Consider the following 18798-nt stretch of genomic DNA (forward strand, 5'->3'; position numbering starts at 1 on the left):
AGTCCAGGAGTTACAGAGGTGACCATCCACCTCCTCAGCTGTGGCTCCCTGTACTGCTTCTGCCCAAAGGCACAGCCTGTTCCCTTCTTCCCCCAGCTCTCCCTTTACAAAACCTATCTGCTTTCAATTGTCCCTTCTGTTTTTTCCAAGCCCTGATCCAAAGAAATCATTCCTCACACGGAAATAGTTCTGCAACTCTGATTTCCTTTCTTGTTCTTTCTGGGCCGTTGTTTGATGGCATCCTTCCCTGGATGGGGCCAGGGCTGTGACTCATCCTGTATTCAGAATGCAGGTGCCCCACATGTCTGTGTCACAGTGCCCTGATGCTTTCTGGCTTGCTCTATCCTTAATTCCTAACAGGCTCTGATATCCACTTGCCTTTCTGCCCAGCTAACTTGCTTTAAGCTAACTGGCTTTAAGGTCCTTTGCAACCCAAACCATTCTGTGATCCTATGATTTTTTCACATCACCTACAGAAAGCAGTGAAGCTCAGAGGTCTTTGAACCCCACGGGTGATATCCACCTTGCTCTCTGTCCACTTATCCCTGTCTTTTAACCAGTTAGTTAGCCTGCAAGGGCCTTTCCTCTCACCCTACAGTGACTTCATTTCTTTGAAAAACTTTAGCTAACATTGAATTCCCCGATGTCTTATGGAGATGCAGGCAGCCTACTGTTTAAAACCATCAATTATGGCACAATTTCCTTTGAGGGAAAACAAAACAAAACAAAACAAAACAAAAAACCCGTTAAAGATTAATTCTGCCATCATCTGTTTGGCTCTTTTGATCACCTTTTCCATGGTTGTAGAACAGTAACTGCCAGCTTTAACTGCCTTTCATTCATGCTTTCCACAGTTCTCAGTGCAGGGCATGCCTCTGCCTGCACGAGGCATGCAGGTAATGCTAAATGCAGTGCTTTATGCTCTCTGCGATGCCTCCTGATTTCTGCAACAGGCCCTGACACCCAGGCAAGCTGTGATGACATCCCAAGACCTTGAGAACCTTTGGAGGCTTCATTCTTGTTTCCCAGCCACCATCCAGCTGAGAAGCGAGCCAAGTAAAACAAGCTGCGCCAGAAGGTTTGTACAAAGAACCAGATCTTTATTAGCCTTGTCATCATTTTGGCTGGCTACTATGGAAAAAAAAAGATATTTATGATTCTTTTTCTACAATGTCAGACCCCTCAGCTACTCTAAAAGGAAAAGTATCAAATAATTTCCTTTATTAACTGGGAGTGTTTAAGTGAAAGGCTTTGGGTTTGGATGTAGACAGAGAGCAAATGTTCTGTGCGGTGCTTTTGGACAGAATAGGAGTCCTCAGTCTTATGTTTACAAAATAGAAAGATAACGGGGTGTGGGGTATCTTTGCTTATCAGCTCAAGGGAGGGATATAGAAAATGAGTGTGGAAGTGTTTATTGCTATAGCATAACTCCTGCTTGGGCTCAGTCCTGCAGTTCTACCTCTTAAATAACTGGAGAAAACAGGGATTCAAGAATTAACTGATATGCACTCAGGAAAACATCTATGTCTCAAATACCCGGGCATCAACCCAGAACATCACTAAGCTGCAATGGGAGGGATGGGGAGTACAATTCCCTGCATTTAACAGACTCCAAAATACAGAACTGGGTGGGGGGAAGAAGTAGAAAAGAATAGCAAAGTGGATTTACATTCAAAATCAGCTTTGGATCAACAGTTTCACAGATGTGTTTGTTCTGGAGTTCCTCTGCAAGAGCTGTAGCTGACGTGAGCAGCTGGCTGGCAAGAGTGAGTGCTACGTACTTAGACGTGAGCTATAAACATTCAAGTAGTGTTAAACACGGCCTGATTCTGTCTGTCTTCCCTGCAGAGTGCAGATATCAGCAGCCCCATTAACGCTTGGGAACGAAGCGCTGCTCAGTGCAGAGAAGAGTTGCAGAATCAGGACCACAACAAGCAGCAAACACAGAGTATAACTTCATTGAGGTTGCTCAGGGCTAGATTTTTAAAGGCATTAACAAACCTGTTGCAGATGCTGAGCTTCATCAGGTGCTGAAGTATATTGGTGGCTACTTAAATGCCTTTAAAAATCTGTCCCCAGTGCACAGCTTCCTCATTTAACAGGGTGAAGAGAACCAAAAAAAGGGAAAAATCGGTTAAATGCTGGTGAATTCATTGATGCAGACTCTGGTGTAAGGCTGGCTTCTCTCTGGGAAACCTCAAGGACTTCCAGACTTACACCTGTGCCTTCAGGAGCTGGATGCTAAAGCAGTGTGCACCCCGTGATGCTGCACAGAGCACACGGGTGCAATCCTGCCTGCTCCATGAGAATGCTGGCCAAGTGGTGTGGTGCCTTGGGCACAGCTGACTGGTGGGGGGGTGGGAATGGCAATGGGTGATACGTGGCTCCTGAAGCACTTTCCTGCAGCTCTCAGGAGTGCTGGCAATGGGATGGGAATGCTGAAGTGTGTTGCTCTAGTTGTAGCAGCAGCATTTGGTGAAACCTGGCACGGCTCTATGGAAAGTGGGAATTTACAGGGAATCTGCTAGAAGTGCGCTTTTGTCATGGAGAGCCTGATATTGGATCCTGCTTCCTTGGCGAGTGATGAGGGAGAGGAAGGCCAATATGGTCAACAGCAGAATGAGTCCAACGGAAATGAAGGCTGCCAGCATCAGGGTGGCTCCTCCAGGATTCAGTATTTTGCCAAAGATGTTGTCCCCTTGGCTGTCAGCATCTGTGCAAAGAGAAGTGCTTCATGAGGAATCCATGCATAGACATGGAAAGACTGAAATGATGTTGTAAAAAATCCATACCCTTTGCAGTGGTCCTGTTTTGTGCGGTAGTTGTACCATAAGCTGTGGTGGTCGTCAGTCCTCCTTCTGAAGGGGCTTCCAGCTCTGTGCAGAGAGAGGGAAAACTGCAGTGATGTTGAAAGCCTTAAAAACAGTGGGAAAGTAGCACTGGTTTTCCTGAGTTCCTTCTACCTTTGTAATCTGAACAGAAACCCTGATTACATCAGCAGTTATAAACATATTAATCTGTGGACTACGTTCACTTTGTCTACAAGAATCTGTTGCTTCACTTCTGCATTTGCTTATTAATTTGAAATTTCAAAGCTAGAGGGGGATACAATGCATAAAATCCACCCTGTTCAAGGAAGGAGGATTTGGGCTACGTTTGTCTTTACATTTCTCATTCTGCCCTTCCAGGGTTACAAGTACAAGGCTTGACTGCTGGGGCTGTGCAGCCCTTACAGAGGAACATGGGAAGCATCGACTGCGCTGCCCGAGGCAGGAGATGCTGGACCTAGGTGTTCTGTGATATGTCGTGACATGGAGGTGCTCACAAAGCACTTCTGACTTCACTTGCAAGTGGTGGAAGGGATCAGTGGCTCTAGTAAGTTTTCCAACTGAGTCGAAGGAACACCTCTTTCTTGGGCTGCATGAACAACCAAGAAAATGGAGCATCTTACAGCTGTTCTCTGCCTGTGCAAGAAGGAGTGAGAGCATTCCTGTGAGCCAGAGCTGACTGCAGGAAGGAACCAGCCCTGTGCCTCTTACAGCAAGACTAAACGACAGCTTTGCAGTTGCCTTCTGCACCACCTGTGGATGATTCATCTGCAGGCTGCCAGTGCCTCCGGGGAGGCTCTGGTGAAGCACCAACTGCTTTCACATTGCAGAGTGCAGCAAAGATAGTTGTTCCTTGCCACATCATTCAGGCACCCCCAGATGATGCTAATTGCCCAGGGCAGCATGCAGTGATTTCCAGGTGCTTCCCACCAGAGTGCAAAGTGCAGTGCTGACAACTGAGTTGCCTTACTTCCCTGCTTTTCTCCCATGTCACTGTGATACCACCTCAGAGCCTTAGGATGTATCTCTGCCACTGTACCTGATTTATTGATGGTGTAGGTTGTTTCCATGCCAGCGTGTATGTGGTCAGCTACGTGGCAGTGCAGAAGCCACGTTCCAGGGTTTTCCGCTACAAGTTCAACAGTTTGGAAAGTCCCAGGGAAAAGGTCATATACATCTCCTCTGTGGTCTTTATCTGTCTGTGGCAAGGCAAAATCAGCATTGTAAGAGTCCTGCCTTACTGTATCCTAATCCCCACCCAGGCACTGAAATATTCCAGTTAGACTTTTCACTCCTTGAGGCAGACAAAATGCTTCTCTGTTAGACATACATGGGGTGGCCTCACAGAGAGAAGCCGAAGCTCACAGGAAACCCACATTTTGTCAATTAATTAATTAGCAAAAGGAGTCTCCTCCTAAGGACTTCAGGTACTGGTTGAGCTCATTTTGTATCTCCTTTACAGGCATATCTCCCACTGACCTCAGTATCAGCAGGGCTATGTGCTCACATTGCCAAAATAGCCCAGAACTCAGTCATTTTATTTCAGATATTTCCCATCACACTGACAAAGTTTTACTCTGATTCATTTTACCAACCTTGAAGATGAAGGTCTGTGCATGGAAATGGACTGTATGCACATCTACTTCATTACCCATTCCTATCAAATACCAGTTTGTCGTGTCCCCTTCATTCATGGTTAGACCCAGGAGACTGTTATAAATCTTCCCATTGATGGCTGGAAGAATGACAGAATAGGTCTGATTAATAACTGGCTATGAAATGGGTGATGATAACCATCAGACACCATCTGTACTTTCTCTCCAAGGAGAATGGGTGCCCAGCACATGTGGCAGGTCAAGGACTCTCCGTAGTGACTGCAGGGAGTCAGTCACATTTTCGTTTCACCTAAGTGCATGGCAGCAGCCATTCAGTTGTCTCAAAAAGCATCAGGTAGGGTTTTCACCTCTTGAGATAGATCTCCTGCACAAACAGGGGTTTTGCTAAGAAGCTTCGTGGAAAAATAAGGAAGTTATTGCCTAAAATGGGTAGAATCTGTAAAAGCAGAATCCTGCTTTGCCAGGGCTGTTCCTGCCCCGATCTGTTCTGTTCTTCCTGGCTCCTGGGCTGATTGCTTCTACAGACACAGATTTAAAATGTCACCCTTGCATTCCTACAAGTCAACAAGGAAGGCAGCTCCCAAATGACAAGGGAATTTTGGCAGGGCAGCCTCTCCCCACGAGGATAAGACTGAACTAGCTTGTCTTGGCTGGGCCTCCTCAAATCTTTTTGTTTCCAGTGCTGCAGTTTATGAAGGTGTCACGTGGTTGGATAGTTGCAGGCTAAGTCAGTGTCTTCCTAAAAGGGCTGGGAAAAGAAAACCTCTATCCTCTTAATTGCTGCCACCAAGTCCTACATACCGTGCTTGCTGTTGCCTTCTACAAAGTTCTTAGTGGAATTAAAATAATCGGGACTCTTGTGAAGGTATGTTTCAATGTTCTCTTTCAAATACCAAGATTTGTTTTCATCGAACACCATAAACAGAAGAGTAAATTCACGATCAATGTCTTTTCTCTGGCCATTTTCATCTAGAACTCCTTTTCTGCAGACTACAAGAGGGCCAATCAGACCGCTATACGTGTCCTGAAACGAAACAAATGTGTGTTACAGAAATTCTAGTTCATCCAGTTGTGAAATAAATACAAAATAGTCAACACATTAAATAAAGCTAAAATATCTGAGGGGGAAAAAAAAGTGAGAAAAAAAATCATGCCTACATCTGCATAAGCATGTCATTACATTTTAGTCCCAAGATCCCAAGTTCCTTCACCCCAAATCCCTTCAACTGTTCTTTAAGGAGGGAATCACATTACCGTAGTGTATCCCTGAGGATTTCAGTGGTTTAAAATAACCAAGGCACGTGCAACTGCTAGCAGAGATGACAAAGCATCCCGCTCTGTAAACCATCCCTCCAACTTGTGCTCCTTGTGGAAACATCTTGCAAGACAGGACACTCTATCTAAAACCTTTATTTAACCATCATAACTTTCTTGGTTACCTTGACGAAATTTGCTGTTGAATAGTAAACCCAAGTGATACAGTTGGGATCTGTTTTCCCAGGGCCTGATTGCTCTGGGACATTCCATCTGTAGGTGTTTATTTCTCCTGAAACAGAAAGAACAGCTGCATGTTAGAAGCTTTGTGTCCTGTGTAACTGACAGCCCTTACCCTCCCCATCAAAAAATGATCTGCATCAAAGCTTCCTGAGTAAGCATGCGGGAATGGCATGTGCTCATGTTTCTGCATTCCAGATGGTCAGTGAGGTTCCAGTGGTGTAAAAGAAGGCAGATACCACCTCCAAAAGGAGATCTACAAATGGTGCTGGGAGCAGCAACATCTCACAGAGAGAATCTGTTCAGAGATTCAGCTTCTCAGCCATCACCCTGGGCAAACTGGTAGATAAATGGTTTTGGAGGCCAATGCTTTAGGTCAGTTGAAATTGTAGGGAGCCAGGCTCCAGGAAATATTTCCTGGACTTTCTAAGTTGAAATGGGCACAACAACATGGCCGTTGCCACCAGGACTTTGGAGGAGGTGCTACAGCACTATATTGGCTGGGAGAGCTGATCAAATATCAGAACTGCTGCTGACTGGGAATGCCAGGAAGGGCCCTTCCCCCTTCCTACTAAGCCACTGTTCCTCTGCAGTTGCTGAAGAGCCCCCATTCCTTCCCCAGATCCATCACCGCTCTCATGTCCTTCCTGGTTAGGGTAGTATGGTCAGTTTGTGGTTGGACTTGATGATCTTTAAGGTCTTTTCCAACCTGAGCAATTTTATGATTCTATGATTATGATTCATTCAATAGTGGCTGCTACTGTATGGCAATAATTAAGTAATGACTCAAATATCACTCTATAGGATGGGTCTCACAATGTAAATTAAGCAATATCATTTATTGTTACAGAACAACCTTCTGTGCATTACAGCATGGGCTTATTGACCCAGCATAGATCAAAAATGCTTTCAAGGTACCTCTAACAGGACAGAAAACTAACAAGAAACTCATCAGACTCAGAGGCATTCAGCCATTCTTGCCATGGGGAACTACACTTCTAGTAGTCCGAGTGATGACTTGTTTGGCTTAAACAGGACTGGATGGGCTCTGGGTAGCTTAGGGCGAGCAGCCAGCCAGGACCTGAGGAAAAGCTTCTGAAGTCTGGCTGACAATACTTCTATCACTGACACCTTCCTTAAGCCATCCCATGCCTGCTCCCGTGTGGATACGAGAGATATTACAGCAGTATGCCCAGCACAACGCCTCCACTCTCAACAAACCCATTGAGCAGAGAGGCAGAGCCAACTGCAACTCTACCCCCGAGTTTCTCCATGTTTGAAACACTTTTAGAGCATCGCCCTGGGGCTAAACACTGTTTTAGGCTTCCCTGGCCACGATTATGGGATTTCTTCTGTATTTTGGAAGTTGCCAAGGGATACTACATTCCTGTTTCTACCCCAATAGGAACAAAGGCTCATTCTGTGCCTGGACATGCTCACGAACCTACATACACAATAGCAGAGAGAACTGCATCTGAATAAACGCTAAGTGTATTATGCCTGGCAGGACACCTAAGTGTGAATAAGCTTGAAGGAGGGAATATCATTCATACGTTAACATATTTTTTTTATATATATGGCCTTTGTAGCTGAAAGAAAAGCAGTAAGCGCAGCCTTACCTGGGAGGGTGATTGGTGCCTCAGTTTGTTCCTCACAACCCACTTCTTCTATCCCATGAGCGCTTACTGAATAAGGCCTGCTGGCTTTGTTCTTAAACACAATCAGCACCGAGTCACCCACCTCAGCATGAAGCAACGGCCCTAAATGGAAACAGGAGACGCCAGTGATTAATGCTGCTTTTCTGAACTCTAACCATCTTCCAACAGCTCAGCCTTGGAAACGAGCCTTGATCTTTCTTTTCTTGAAGCCTTCAGGCTCTTCTGCTCTTTCAATGTAGCCATCAAAACCAATCTGTTATCTCTGCCACTGAAAAACTCATATATAGACATAGTTTCTTTTTTCCTTCTAGACAAATAAGGGAGATAGTTTTCTACAGCTTTTGGTAGGTGTTATCTAACTATCTCTTCGAATAAAAGGAGATGTCAAATATATACTTCTATAGAAGTAGCATTTGTATGGAGTTGAATGTTTTATGACTGGTTCTTGCCCACTTCTCATCCCATAGAAAACTTGAGCTGGTGGTTATTTTATGACATGTGTAAGATTTTATCTTGCCCAATTCCTGATACAAATCCATCCCCCTGTTGAATACCTACAATGCCTCCCACACATTACGTGCTCTGCTGTTAAGGTGCATCCTATAAGTTCCATTTTTGCACCTTTCCTGCTAGGATTCTTTCAGAAACTCCTTATTTCATATCTGAGAATAAATCATGCAGCTTGGAAAGCATTCTTACTCACGGCATCTATGCAAATCTGATGGCAAATCACCAATAGCCTGAAACAGGCATCAGTGTTACCTCTTTTCCACATTAACAAAGCTGGACAAACTCTTTGTTCTTGTTAAGCCACCCTCCCACATATCACCTGCTCAGTCTGTGAGCCATGAAAGCTACTTGCCCAGGATTTCCAAGTGTTCCTCCTCTTCCGTCCTCTCTTTGCGCTGCGTAAAGTTGCCATTTGTATACTCCCTGTAAACCACCTTCTTGTATTTTGTACCAATTAGATCATCCCCTTGGCTGAGTAAAATGTGCCCGTAGCTGCAAAATAAAAAGGGAAAAATTAAAAGCACAATGCTTACCTGTCAAAAAGCTTGTTATGGTTGTGTTATACATAATAGGTGTGACAGGAATGTGTGGCTTGGTCCAAGGTGATGATTTATGCAAAGCCCTGTGTGCTGAAGGAGCTTTTAAACAGCAAGTAGTAACAATGATAATCCTCCCTAAATGCACACTGTCTTCAAAGCCAAAGACATACTGCACTCACTGCAAACATCTGGGAACACAAATCCTCCAGCACAGCCAACAGAACAGCTTCAAGTTATGAGTGGGTTTGGTCAATCACCCCAGTGCATCTCTACCCCAACAGGAAACACTGTTTTTCCCTGCAGACCTGAATCATGGAATGACTTAGGTTGGAAGGGACCCCAAGGATCACCCAGTTTCAACCCCCTGCCACAGGCAGAGCTGCCAGCTGATATATCAAGTACCAGATCAGATTGCCCAGGGCATCACCCAGCCTGGATGAGGTATCCACCACCAGTTCAGCACCTCACCACCCTCATCAACAACATCTGCCATCACCAGAGGTAAGAGAAGGCTGCTTTACCCCGGAGAGATTTCCTTTTCCCTCCTGCACCTACTGGAGGATGCTCTTTGTACCCCCAAGCACCCACGGCTGGTCCTAGCACTGCCTGGCCGCCATGGGGCATTCGCGAGCTGTCCCGTCTCATATTTGTTCCTCCCCGAGCTCCCTCTGGCGGCCGAGCTGTAAGTTGGCAACCAGCGCCCTACGGACGAGCTGAAGATGCCCCAGCAGTGTGCAGTGAAATCCTGAGCACACCACAGCACCCTTCTGCCAGCAGTGCATTTAATATGCTTCAATATTCATCACTCATGGCCAGTCCCTTACCTCGGCTGGCTTGCAGTGCTGTGCCCCACGCCCACCAAATCTTTTGTTCTGTGTACCTTTCCTCATTGCTGCTGATGTTGTAAATCTTTGGGGCTGAGCTCTTATTTGAGGCATAGTCCCACTCCACCTCCTCCGCAGCGATGTAGTAGAGCCTGACGGCGCTGCGCCTCTGCTGGGCTCGGGTGGAATTGCGGCAGCTGCTGACCTCGTAGAGGTGCTTCATCCCTCCGACAAAGTGATCAAAAGTCCTGCAAACCACTTTGAATGTGCCTGGGGAGGGAAGTTTTTGAGATGGAGGTGACTGTGACAGCAAGCAGCCTGGCCAATTGACTCCCCTTCCTTGTTCATCTCTAGTCTGTCCTGCAAATAAATGAACCCTGATCTGTGATGCTGTATAGAAAGCCAGGTGACGGGCTGTTTATATCACCCAGAGCTCATTGGTGTCTGAAGTGGAAGCTGGTTGGTAATGTGGGTAAGCACCAGTCATCTCCTTTAGTCACCATATGGACTGTGGCAGTGAGATGTCAGAGAGTGGGCACACAAGAGTCCTACGTGTACCTCATCAACCTCAGCTAAGGCATGGAGAAGCAGAGTGTGTGTTTCAGTTATCCATGCTCAGCTCCGTGGATAAAGATTAGAGGCATAACTCTGTCTAGTTTGGATCTCAGTCCGCTCATTCTGCTTCTAGGGGAGGAGTAGGGGGAGGGGGGTTAGCTGTCAAAAAACAGTAGTCAACAGACTCTGTTGTACAGTGTAATTCCTAGAGTGCAGTTTCATGATGGACAGTGGAATGTAGAGAATACACACAAGAACATGCTGCCTTGTAGAGCTCGACTCTTTGATGTACCAGCACTTTCTCTCTCCCTCACACTTCCCATCTTTCTGGTTGTTATTTAGGCTGCCTGATTTGTTCGAGCACCAGAACACCAAGATAACACAAGAACATACCCACACGTTCTGGCTGCATCAGTGCTGTTGCTGATAAATGAGGAAACAAGGCCAGGCCATCCCTCCTCGTCCCTCTTAGGTCGATATTGTTCCCTTGGAACTGAACTCCGTGCATGTCATAGTGACTTCCCAATCCAATGAGGTGCCAGGAGACATTGTCATCCTTGCACATGGCCAAGCCTGGCAGGTTACCATACAAGTAACCATTGACAGCTGGAGGAGGAGAAAAGAGCCTGGTTAGTGGCTCAGCACAGAGCCTCCCATCACCTCTGTGGCAAGAAGCTTGCGACTGAGCAAGTCATAACGTTAATTAAAGGGGCATTCTGTGAAGCAAAGGTAGCAGTGGATGACACCACATTAATGCTTAAATGCTGTTCTTACAGGCTCTTAGCTCCTGCATTTCTCTTAACCTATAAAACCTCCTAATAATCCTTTGCAGGGATTTAGAGATTCTCCTTCAAACTTTCCAGTGTGTTCCACAGCTGCTGGTTAAATATATAAATTAGGTGCCTCCTTTTCAGTGTTAAAAGAGGGACAATCACTGCAGGGTGATACTTGGAGGCATTGTACCTGCAGTGTCTGCACACACTTCACTCAGTAGTTACTGTTCACCACCAGTACATATTCTCAGTGCTTCCAGCAAAACCAAATCACAGGTTATGTGAGTTGTTCGTGTCTGTCATGTCAGGAATAATGTTGAGGATATCCGTGCCAAAGGCAGACATTTACATACAGAAGTGATGTTTTAAACCATCATTTCCTTAGTCTTCATCCCTCCTTTGCTGGAGTGGGCCTGACAGTGCAGAGAGGATGAACCTTCATTGCTGGAGTCAGTGCCAAGGCCTTTAGCTACACTGGAATCACCAGCTTTTTCTGCAGCTGATGTGTGACTCTGGCATTATACCTTCTTACAGACCCAAAGCTACACTTTCTCCTGCTGCAGCTAATAGGTGGTTGCAGTCCTTGTGACAGGGACTTAACATCCAAAGGACATCAGGAACTAGACGAATACCGACTGACAACTTTCCACCTCACCTTCCAAGGCACTGCAGTCAGCTATGAATGCAGTTAAATTTTGCCAAAGATAACTGAAGAAAAGATATCATTAACAGATATGTTTCCTACCGTGCATTTTGTTGGATTCCTTGAAATCTTCATCATTTTCATCTACTTTTGAAGGGTCTCCAGTAAAAGCTTCGATATTCTTGTTCAGATACCAGCTGTCATTTTCATCGAAGATTGAAAAGAGGAGGTAGAATTCTCTGTCTATTCCTTTCTGTAGCCAAGAAGAAAGCCAACCCACTAAAGTTAATCTGCAGAGAAGTACCCAAGTGGAAGATAATTTCTTATACAGAAAGCTGCAGCTGCTTTCTTACTATATGTCCTTATAGAGGATTTGGATTGGGACTGTTCCATGAGCCAGAAGAAAAAAGAAAGTGATACTTACTGAGGATGGAAAGATGCAGACATTGCTAATGAATGCATGGAAAAGATGGAAAACCAAGGGACAAGTCTGAGCGCTGGGGAATGTAAGTTTCACCTTCCTACCCACACCATAGGTCAGGTTTTACCCTGAGGTAAAGCTCTTTAAGCTCTTAAATATGTGCTGGGAACAGTGCAAATCCATTCTCCCCACAGCCCTTCACCCTGCTGTTTTGGAGAAGCCATTCTCCACTTTGAGCACCTGTGTCCCATCCTCATTCAGTGTGTTCTTTCGACAGACCAGCAAAGGCCCCACCAGGCCAGAGTTGGTGTCCTTGACAGCGTCAGTGGCTGAGTAGTACAGGTAGGTGAGGCATGGTGGGTCACTCTCACTCGGACCTCCGTTTTCAGGCACTCTCCATTTGTATGTGAAGGTTTCACCTGGCTTAACATGGGCTCCTGGCTTCATATATCCTGTAGAGAGAAAGCAGAGAAGGACAAAAGTTATATAGCCTCCATATTGGGTGGGATTCAGGCATAGCCACTGGTTTCTGCAGACAGGTTCTAGCATCATCCTATAGATTGGTGACTTCTACCATAGGGATGCCTCCCAGAGCCCCGTGCCATGGGGACACATGGAGCCGTTCCTCGCAGAACAAGTTTGACACAGACACTGACATAATGCTATCTGAATTATCTGGATTTGGTCAGACTAAACATGCAGAGCTCCTCTTTGCTTTTAATTGGCTTCCTCTAATGTCTGTAGCTTACCTGTCCTATCATGAGATTCATCTGAGGTGCAACCGCAGACTCTGAATTCTCATTAAACACCAACAAAGCAATTACATCAGCAAGTGGAGCTAACGCTGTGACTGCTTAGGAACTCAAAACAAATCTGATCCTGGTAATTGTTTCTTTTCGGTTTTGCAGCAATGCACAGGAAGCTCTGTTAGAGTCTCCAAACTGAGGTTGGTGTTACTTTTTCCAGAGGTTAATTTTGGTGATTGCCTGCTGTCCTGCATAGGGTGGATCACAGAATCACAGAATGGCCTGGGTTGGAAGGGACCTCAAGGATCATGAAGCTCCAACCCCCTGCCACAGGCAGGGCCACCAACCTCCACATTTAATACTAGACCAGGCTGCCCAGGGCCCCATCCAACCTGACCTAGAACACCTCCAGGGATGGATGGGGCATCCACAACCTCTATGGGCAGCTGTTCCAGCACCTCACCACTCTCATAGTAAAGAATTTCCCCCTAATATCCAACACAAATCTTCCCTCCTTCAACTTTAAACCATTTCCCCTTGTCCTGCTGTTATCTATCCTTTCAAAGAGTTGACTCCCCTCCTCTTTATAGGCTCCCTTTATGTACTGAAAGGCTGCAATGAGGTGACTCCACAGCCTGGATGTAGCATCACTCATGCAATGTAGCCACTGTAAGAGAGTGCTGGCATCCACACAGAGAGCACTGTTATGAAGAAATCACAGTCAGCAACTAGAAACAAAAGAATCAGATTCATGCCCTTTGTGTTTATTTTACTGTGTCATTTTATGACCTTGCCTGTTGACCCAAATTCTCTTAGCACAGTCCTCAAAAGAAGGATTATGTCCTGGGAGTTTCTTTTTGATGTGTTGTGGTGGAAACAAAACAATTTAGACAACAAGTAAACTGACTTTCTCTTCAATGCTGCAAATGCAGCAAACACATTTTCACTATATTATCTTTATAGGTGCTATGGTTGGGATTCAACTCATCTAATGTGAGCTCTCTAAATCTTGGTTATGTGTTCTGGCCCTAATCTAGTCTCCTTCTGTAGTCAGCAGAGACAGAGACACCTCTGGGGGTGACCTACTGTCTCTTAAAGTACGTGTTTGAAGTAAATGGGACTTTGCACCTTCTGAAGGGGCTGTTTTCTTGCCTCTAACTGAAGGAGTTTCCTACCAATTAGACATGACAGCGTGCATTTAATGGTTAAATTTTGATGATAAAGATCCTATCATCTTTGCACAATATGAGAGGAAGCCCTTGGTAAATGTTCTGCTCCAGTAATTGAGTATTTATGAGGACCAATAAGAATCATTACTGCTTCACATTCTGAGTCAATCAGATAAAAGATGCCTGGATGTTGACTATCCTGACAATGAAGGAAGTAAAATCTGGGTCAGAAGATCAGATGTGAAGCAGCCCAGACTTTGTGGATAGCTATATCCAAAAACTCAACAAGATCATCATGACATCATCATTCCAGATCCTAAGCAACGCTATTTTGGAGCATGTCCAGAGCAGAGCCTAGGAAGGGATGTATGATATTAGATCAGAAACAGTGTGCATTGGACTGCACTTTTGGCTTGTACTCAGCATTAACAGGTGGACCTCAGCTAGTTTCAGCCACTATGCTGAGCACACGTTCAAGGGAAAGAACCAGTAAAGAGGCAGATCAGGAGGTTCCTTGTGGCATTTAGGGAAGACATAAACTAACAAAATCATCCCTTCTGTGCCATTCTATCCACAAAAAGGGCAAAGCTACAGATCAACAGGAGAAGATCTGGAGGTTAATGTATTCTGAATGTGACAGTGCCGCGCTGCAATAAAAACTTACCATCTAAGTAGGGTGCACCTTCTGACAGTTTGCTGAAGCTTACACCATGGGCCATAATGCTATAGCTCCTTCTGGCCTTGTTGGCAAAAGTAACTAGCACTGTATCTCCCACTTCAGCTTTTATAACGGGGCCTTAAAGAGAGAGAGTAAGGGAGGGTATTAGAAGAACTGCCAACAGATGTATTTCCATCTAAACAAGACGAGGCTGACTTGCAGCTGAATCCACAAATTTCCCCTCTGGATCCAAGGGGGATCCACTTCTGCTTTCAAATCCAATGGAATGGCAGGATGGGAAAATATTCACTGTACCAAGTATTCCCAGGTGTTTCATGTTCTCTGGCTGAATCTTCCTTTTACTGAATGTTGCGTCGGTATATTCCACATAGCGAACCTTCCAGTACAGCCCTCCTATTCTGTCAATCCCTTGTGTAAAATATATTGCAGATTCACTGTGGAAATAACAGATTAAACTGGTTAAATGACTGGAGGTTCAGGTAGAAACATTAATTCAGGATAAAGATATCACCCCAGCCATGGGAAAAATGATTTCCCAAGTTACTAGTTTACATAGACTTTTTCCAGCTCTCTAAAGGAGATATTATTGATCCGAATTACAGCTATATATTAGTTAACAAATGGGCATTCGAATGGGCATGAATTAGACTTTAGAGTGTTAAACTTAGGACGAGTGCTATGCCAACTTACCTCTAACTACCTTAGGGCAAGACCTGTGCCATTGCTTATTCTCAGAGGGTTTCTAATCTTTGGTTTTCCTGGGCTGCAATACAATTCATCTCCATCAGCAATCCTGAGGGAGTAATCTGCCATTATGGCACTCTGAGATACACTCATTTCAAATGTGAAAGCTGCCTGAGGAATCTCAACATAAGGGCTTGCTTACGTCACCAGGGCTCACTTTCTCCACAGACATAATTGTGGAGAGATAAGTGCTTCCAGAAGGCAACTACTAAGCATCGCAGTTACAGATCCAATTTCTCAACAAGGATGTTTAAATCTTCCCTGCCCTATCCAATTAGAATTAATAAGAGTGCAGGACCTAGCCCTGGTGAATCACTGTGGGACCTCATCCAACTCTTGAAATAAAAGCACGACAGCAGAGGATGAGAAAGCTTACCTGCCAGTGGCATTTAAGCCCTGCCCAGTGAATTTATCATAACCGTCAGGTCCATAATTCCAGAGCACTTCTTCAGCAGCAATATAGTATCTCCTTTTGTGGCTGAGTGGTGAAGGTTGAGACAGGTTTTTTTGGCAGATCTGTACATCATACAGTGCCTCCATGCCACCTGGGAGGAGAAAGAAGCTGGAGACAGTCCTTGGCCAGCTGCACAGTCAGTAACCTCATGGACACAAGTGCACATTCAGAACCCTCTAGGCAGGAGCTACATGGGTTGGAAAAAGTGACTAGGATCATTTGTGTACATTTCTATTTCTAGACACTTCCTCCTTCTACAATGGTCTAGATGCTCGCATGCTTATCTTGCAAGCAGTGCATCATCCCACTGGTGAATACTGCTGAATTTCATGACATGCTTTTGTGGGTTTATTTACTCATTTCCCCAGTCTGGGTGAGGATGCAAAGGGATTTTGTGGTCTGCAGTGCCTGCTGAAATGCTCAACACCTCTTCTGGACCTCCAGTGAAACAGAAAAGCTGGTTCATTATCATTATGGCACTGAAGCTATTTGTTATTGGCCAAAATCAAATCTCTTTGCATAATAAAAATCCCTATGACTGCAATGTGCGAGTTCTTAAAAGTAAAAATGATCACAACTCGTGACTGTCTCTGATATCATAATTACACATTGCTTGCTAATGACAACCCAGTTCATGCTTTCAGGCTTTTGCAGCATACAAATATAACATCATCATCATCATCATTAAATTCCTTCATGTAAAAGTTTCCTACCAGTCTATATTTACAACTTCGGCCCAACATACATAACCTGGGGACTGAACTCATGCTATATGTGTGGTGAAGTGCTTCTGCAAGTGTCAGTTAGTCAGAAGTGTCAAACCTCACTTCAACTGGAAACATCGCTGCTTTCTTTATCTAGCACAACGGAGGCTGGGATGCCTGTATCTAAATGGAGCAGCGAGATCTGTAACGCCATACCTCGTAAATGCTCATTAACTTGGCACGTTATCAGCCACCTCCCCGGGTTCCCAGGAGTCATCTCTGCTGTGATGAATGTTGCTGCAAACAGACCGACGACATCTGCCCTCTGGTCTCTGTTAGTGAACGTGTGGCCATAGAAATACGCAGCGTGGATATCTATTTCACTGCCCATGCCAAACAAGTGCCAGGACATGGGAGTGTCAGCACACATCTCCAAGCCAGGAAGATTTCCATAAATATAACCATTAATAGCTAAAAACAAAAGTAGAAGATGTTATGAGAGAGAAAAGTGCCAAATGCATCTTACTTCATTTCTGAAGACAACTCTTTCTTGACCCAGAAAAGAAACTACAAATGCCCACACTTATTCCCTAGCTGAATAAAATATTCACAGGCTCCCAGATGAAGGGTACATTTTTGAATAGCAAGTTTACAGCTCAGGATGATTAATATGCCCCAATTCTCTGGTTGGGTCTATGAAAAACTTCCTGGGTCAATATCAAGACATTACAAAGGCTCAGTCAGCAGCAAGAAGGCCTGATAATGAAGTTAATTTGTTCTGCAGGCACTTAAGATGTCTGGAATCTATTCTTCCTTCTGAGTCACAAGTGTACTATTGTATATCTGGCTCAGGCAACATAGATTAAAAAATCATCTTATCAGTCAAATCAGTTTAGTCAGTGCTGTCTTCTTTACCTTCTGCACCTGACATCATATCAGGACATTAGAAGAACGAGATTCACATTTTGCAAAATAATTTAGCTCCGATGTTCCATGGAATGACCAATTTCACTTCTAAGCCCAGACCTCCAAATAGCATGAAGTACTGAACTCCGAAGGGCAGGAATAGCAGCTCCAGCCAGCCCACCAATCTCGAGGCCTTTTGAGAGCCAGAATTGTTGGACTCTTCCAATATTCACAACTCAAAGTGCTCTTTAGCTTTCTTTTCTCTTTTCACAGCTCATTAAGTGGTCACCAAAACTTCTACATCTGTTGCCCCAGATAACATGCTAAACGAGAGGCAGAGCTGGATATGAAAGCCAAATCTTGCTGCAAACCAGAATGTTGTGTTGTGCTTAGGGAAAGCTTTTTATCAACACAGTACTTCGACATCTCAATCCGTTTCATACTGACACAGATAAGGGAGAGGCATCACAAGAGACAGAAAGTCCTAGTGATATGAGGAGCCTGATTACTGCTGTAAGTTACCATTTGCTCACCATGCATTCGGTTGCTGGTCTGGAAACCTTCGTCCTCTTTGTTAACTGTGGCTGGTTCTAAGCAGAAGGTATTTATATTCTCATCGAGGTACCAGCTGACATTTTCATCTATAATGCTAAACATCAGGGCAAAAGCATTAGCAGCACCAGTCCTTTCTATTGAGGTCTCATCTGCAGTTCCTAAATCGCAAACGAAAAGGAAAGTGCTAAAAAAAGCCTTGGAGGGGATTGAATTTTAAAATGACAGTTACTTTGGAGCATTCAAGGAAACACAGCACTCTGCCCAGTCTATTGCAGGTTGAATCTTACCTGACTTTACCCCTCCAAGACACCTTAGATCCACCTCTCAAACCTTTGAGCAGATGTGTGCATCCAGTAGGCAGCTTATCTCATCTAAGTCATATTGAGCTGCTATCTAATGAGCTTGACGCAAGCACATGTAGCTGCCAAAAGCTGTGGCCCCCATTTCCCTACCTTTGTCCCACTGCTTCCAACCCTGCCCCTTAGTATCAGCACCTGTGTGCCAATGCAGTAAGCCAGATCAGAAGCCTAACATAGCTGGTCAGAAATTAAGGAGAGACAAGTGATGGCCTGCATTCCTGTTGCACTGAAGCAGCTTGTGAGGTATACTCCCATAACAGCTGAGTACATTTGGCTTGCTCTCCATGGGCTAGCAAGGAAACCTCGATAGTTAAGCAGAACTAGATATTTACATTTTTATAGGTATAAGATGGGATGAGTACAATCTGTTCAGGCTAAGCTGAGTATCACAATCTGAGGGGACTGTTTTGGGAGCAATCTGAGACTACAGGAGTGCAACACTGAGTAGCTTATTGTCAACCACTGACAGATCTATATTTCATAGAATCATAGAATTACCCAGGTTGGAAAAGACCTCGAAGACCATCAAGTCCAACCTCAGCCTAACCATAGTACCCTAACTCTAAAAACCCTCTGTTAAATCATATCCCTGAGCACCACATCCAGATGGCTCTTAAACAC

The 18798-nt window shown here is 44.8% G+C and overlaps 1 protein-coding gene across 1 annotated transcript in view; it reads right to left on the minus strand.

Moving 5' to 3' along the window:
• Positions 1-1079: 1079 nt before the first annotated feature.
• HEPHL1 (hephaestin like 1) overlaps positions 1080-18798 on the minus strand; it is a 28689-nt gene continuing 10970 nt past the window's right edge. Inside the window, exons 4-20 of the mRNA XM_015852281.3 lie at positions 17797-17976; positions 16574-16828; positions 15576-15744; positions 14750-14889; positions 14441-14572; positions 12102-12313; positions 11543-11693; positions 10418-10630; positions 9526-9739; positions 8459-8598; positions 7558-7698; positions 5884-5990; positions 5246-5468; positions 4424-4563; positions 3868-4027; positions 2793-2876; positions 1080-2713 (exon numbers count right to left, since the gene is read on the minus strand). Coding sequence (XP_015707767.2) covers positions 2511-2713; positions 2793-2876; positions 3868-4027; positions 4424-4563; positions 5246-5468; positions 5884-5990; positions 7558-7698; positions 8459-8598; positions 9526-9739; positions 10418-10630; positions 11543-11693; positions 12102-12313; positions 14441-14572; positions 14750-14889; positions 15576-15744; positions 16574-16828; positions 17797-17976 — 2864 coding nt within the window. The 3' untranslated portion in view covers positions 1080-2510. The remainder of the gene's footprint in view (positions 2714-2792; positions 2877-3867; positions 4028-4423; positions 4564-5245; positions 5469-5883; positions 5991-7557; positions 7699-8458; positions 8599-9525; positions 9740-10417; positions 10631-11542; positions 11694-12101; positions 12314-14440; positions 14573-14749; positions 14890-15575; positions 15745-16573; positions 16829-17796; positions 17977-18798) is intronic.

Source organism: Coturnix japonica, chromosome 1 (assembly GCF_054131305.1).
Source record: "Coturnix japonica strain WE chromosome 1, WE-NBRP24, whole genome shotgun sequence".
Classification (NCBI taxonomy): Eukaryota; Metazoa; Chordata; class Aves; order Galliformes; family Phasianidae; genus Coturnix; species Coturnix japonica.